Source organism: Sceloporus undulatus, unplaced genomic scaffold (assembly GCF_019175285.1).
Source record: "Sceloporus undulatus isolate JIND9_A2432 ecotype Alabama unplaced genomic scaffold, SceUnd_v1.1 scaffold_18, whole genome shotgun sequence".
Lineage (NCBI taxonomy): Eukaryota > Metazoa > Chordata > Lepidosauria > Squamata > Phrynosomatidae > Sceloporus > Sceloporus undulatus.
Window position 1 is genome coordinate 1760110 of NW_024802940.1, and position 4549 is coordinate 1764658.

The 4549-nt window shown below is 44.4% G+C and overlaps 1 protein-coding gene across 3 annotated transcripts in view; it reads right to left on the reverse strand.

Moving 5' to 3' along the window:
* Positions 1 to 3505, reverse strand: part of LOC121917443 (protein SSXT) — a 44807-nt gene extending 41302 nt beyond the window's left edge. For all 3 annotated transcript variants that reach the window (XM_042443421.1, XM_042443420.1, XM_042443418.1), the window contains exon 1: positions 3330 to 3505. In XM_042443421.1, the coding sequence (XP_042299355.1) occupies positions 3330 to 3398 (69 nt within the window). In that variant the 5' untranslated portion in view covers positions 3399 to 3505. The remainder of the gene's footprint in view (positions 1 to 3329) is intronic.
* Between the last annotated feature and the right edge of the window lie 1044 nt (positions 3506 to 4549).

The following is a 4549-nucleotide window of genomic DNA, read 5'->3' on the forward strand; positions in this document are numbered from 1 at the left end:
TCTTACCCACCTGTCCCCATGGATTGAGACAAGGAACAACAACAGACCAACAAATACATAACGTCAGTTAAAAATACAACTTCAGTTAAAAACACACGTCAATTACAAGAACAGACAAGATACAAACATTAAAAATAATCCACATTTAAAATTCATGTTAAAATTTACAATTTAAAATCATTTGGATGAGTTTGCTGGAAGAGACTGGTCTTTAATACTGTTTTAAATTTGGATAGCTTATTCAGCTGTTGAATCTCTTCCAGCAGGTTGTTCCAGTCTCTGGGCGGCTGAAGAAAAAAACAGTTGTCAGCCTTGTCCTGGCTGAATGGAGTAAATGTCCCCCAGAGGACCTGAGTGTCCTCTTTTCATAGGAAAACCCTAGGAAATCAGTGCTTACATAAATCCCATTGATGCAGTAGGCTTACTTTAGGTTGGACTAGCAATTTGATTCATGCTAGTGGGCCTAAATACCCTAAAGGCACCAAAACCCATCTGATCTTGGAAGCTAAACAAGGTCAGCCCTGCTTAATGCTTGGATGGGAGACTGCCAAGGAATGCCAGGTGCTGTGAGCTATATTTTAGAACAGGGGTAGGCAACCTGCGGCCCGCGGGCCGGATGTGGCCTGGCGAGGCCTTGGGACCGGCCCCAGCCTGGTCCTGCCGCCGATTGCCGCCAGGGCCTTTGGCCTCTCGTGCGCAGGGGCAAGGGGGGCAATTGTCTATAGACGCCTCAGAAACATGCATTTATATTAACATTTTTTAAAAAAATTAGCAAATTTTTTTGCGTGTCCTCCCCTTTTTTAAAAAAAAAAGTGTCCACCATTTGAAAATGTTGTCCTACATTTGTCCCGGTTTATTTATTTATTTAAATTCTTTTAAAATTCTTTAATTATTTATTTTTTTGGCTTCGGCCCCCCAGTTGTCTGAGGGACAGCAACCCGGCCCCCGGCTCAAAAAGGTTGCCTACCCCTGTTTTAGAAGAAGGAACTGGCAAAACTAACTCCAACTATCCCATGCCTGAGGAAATCCTATGAAATTCATGGGTTGCCATAAGTGGACAGGCAAAGTGAAAGCACACACACCCATGCAACATGCGGCTTGATGGTATCCATGTCTCCTGCAAAGTAAATCTGCTGCTTTCAAGGGGGCACACACAAGGCTATTTAACTCCCTTTAAGTCGACACTGAGTTGTGGCAACCCTATGGATGAGACATCTCCAAAACCTTTGTCCTTGACTGCTCTGCTCAAGTCCTACAGACTGATGCCCATGACCTCCATGACTGAGCCTATCCACCTGGCAAGTGGTCTTCCTCTCTTTCTGCTGTCTTCTACCTTTCCTAGCCTTATTGTCTGTTCTAATGAGTTGTGTTTTCTCATAATGTGGACAAAGTACAAAAGCCTCAGTTTGATCATCTTGGCTTCCTGAAAGGTTTCAGGCTTGATCTGGACCCATTTGTTTGACTTTCTGACTATTCACAGTATCCTCAGACACTTACCCAGCACCACATCTCAAGCAAACTTATTTTCTTCCTATTCACTTTCTTCACTGTCCAGCTCACACATCCATACATGAAGCTGGGGAACACAATAGCTTGAACAATTCTGACTTTAGTGCTCAGTTGTCTATCTTTACACTTTAAGATCTTGTCTAGTTCTTTCATAGCAGGCTTCCCCATTCCTAATCTGATTTCTTGACTACAGTCTTCCCTCTGATCAATGTTTGATCCAAGGTATGGAAAATCTTTAACTATTTCAAATTCTTCATTGCCTAGGTTGAACTTATGTAGATCCTCTGTGGTCCTTATTTTTTGTTTTCTTTATGTTCAGCATTCAGTGTACTTTGGCTGTGACCTTCCTTAGTAATTTCCTTAGTAACAGTAATAGTACTACCTTCCTTAGTGATAGTAATAGCTTCCTTAGTAATAGTACTGTATATACTCATGTATAAGCCTGGAAATTTTAGTCAAAAAATTGACCCCAAAAAACTAGGTCGACTTATCCATGGGTCAATGTAAGTACTATACCTTACCTCTTATCAAAAAATGAACCATTCCCTTCTCTTAGTACAGTGGCAAAAGGCATAAGTTTAGTCCTTCCTGGAAGAAACTAAATGAAGCATCACCCTTCTGTTTTTTTCCACTGCGGTGCCACTTCTGGCCATTTTGAATGTCTGGGTGGGAAAACAACAGTGTGCTTCCCCCCCCCTTTAATCCTTTGCATCTTTTGTTACGTGCCCCTAATGTATAATATCTTATACGTGTGTTATATAAAAATCCATAACTTTGGGCCCAAAACCTGCTCTCAACTTAGGCATGAGGTTGACTTATAGTTAAGCATATGCGATAATTTCCAAGTCTGCGATGTTTTCCGCTAGTGGCGCGGTGTCGTCCGCATACCTTAAGATTGCCGATGTTCCTTCCTTTAACTACACTCATCCCTCCATATTCGTGGCTTTGATATTTGCGGCTTTGATTATTCACGGATTTGACTAACATGTTCTCTCTAGGAATATCTAGGGCCTCCACTGCAACTCTATGATCAACATTTAACTAAAGGTTGCACTGAAAAGACCATTCCTAGAGAGAATACTGGACATTTGTAGCTCCTTCAACGCAATTCTATGGTCAGTGTCAGACATTGACCACAGTTGCACTGGAGGACCTAGATTCCTAGAGAGGTGTCTTCTCGGGTAAAACATGGGGTTTTGTTATTTGCAGTTTTTCCCCATATTCACGGGGGTCCTGTGCCCCTGACCCTAGTGAATATGGAGGGACAAGTGTGGACAGTATTTCTATTTCCTCACTGAAGGTATGAACTTGTGTATATATATATATATGTGTGTGTGTGTGTGTGTGTTTTAATGTCGACATCTTTACAAAGACATAATATTTAAAAAAGGGGGGGAACCCTGTACAAACACAACAACGTTATAAAACAAACCACCAACACAACATAAAATAACGTTTGAAATAACACAGAGAACTTGTATATTTGTTGTATATGCCTTTACTCTTCAGGGTCTTGCCTATTGAGAATGGGAGTGGAGGGAACAAAGGAGGAGGGCACTAGCACAGCTAGCAGGGTTTGTACCTTCCTCCCCAGGTCCCTCTGCATTCACACTGGAGAAATAACCCGGTTTGGAAGCGCTTTAACTCTTTGTCTGGCTCTTTGCTATGGAATTCTGGGAGTTGGAGTTTGTTGTGGGGCCCACAACAAACTCCAACTCCCAGAATTCCATAGCAAACCAAACCGGGTTATTTCTCCAGTGTGAATGCAGCCTAGGCTAGAGATGGCCCTCCCCAGCCCTCCTAGGCCCCTCTCAGCCCACCTTCTGGATAGCAGCCGGCGTTATCTCGCCCTTCCCCCGCTGCCTGGGGGCGGCGAAGGCCACCGACATCTTGAAAAAGGTCTGGGGCTCCCGCCTTCTGCCCTCCTTCCAGAAACAGAACCTCTTCGCAGGAGGCCAAAGAAGGACTGGCGAAGAGTTGGAGGAGGAAGCGGAGGCCCGTTGGGAGGAACCATTCCCGCTTCTCGGGGGGGGGGCTAAATTATGGATGGCCTCAAGACGCCGCGAACTGAGGCCAGACCCTGAGGTGTTACTCCGCCGCGTTTTGTCTTCCCGAATGTAACGGGCATTTGTTTCTCTTGGGCTGAGGAACTGAGAAACTGGTTCTAACGGCTGCGCTTCCTCCCCCCCTTTTGGTGTGATAATGGTACGGTCCTACTACCCGACCTCCTTCGAGCTCTGAAAGGGAGACAACAAACGTTGCTGCCTCAGTCAGAGGAAGAGACAAGGAGGCGGGTGTAGTCTTCTTGTCCTCCTCTTGTTTATCCAACCCACTTCCCTCGTTGAAAGACACCTCCTTTTTGTCGAGTCTGCACTGCAGACATAATAAAGCAGTTTGACACCGCTTTTGTGTTTGACTTAGTAGATCCAAAACACACTGCAGAAATAATCCAGTTTGAAACCGCTTTAATTGCCCTGGCTCACTGCTGGGGAATCCTTGGGAATTGTAGTTTTGTTGTGGCACCAGAGCTCGCTCTCTCTCTCTCTTTTACAGAGAAGGCTAAAATGTCTCACAAAACTACACTTCCCAGAATTTCCCTAGCACTGAGTCAGGGCAGTTCAAAGCGGTCTCAAACTGAACTATTTCTGCAGTGTGTTTTGGACCTTATTCCACAATTGTTGTTGTTGTTGTTTTATCATGTGTTTACTGAATCCAAAGATATAGCTGTGTACAATCAGTCTGTAGAGAGATCTTGTGGCACCTTTGAGACTGAAAGAAGTTGGCAGCATGAGCTTTCCTAGACTTTAAGGCCTGTTACAGACTGCCAAAATAAAGCTGCTTTGGGTCTCTTTGGAGGTATGCTATTTAAATGATGCATGGGTCCTAAGAGTCCGGAGGTCGCACCAAAGCCACACTCCATTCCTAAGCACTAGAGTGCAGCTTTTGGTGCAGCTTCCGGATTCTTAAGAAGCATGCATCATTTAAATAGCACACCTCCAAAGAGACCCGAAGCAGCTTTATTTTGGCAGTCTGTAACAGG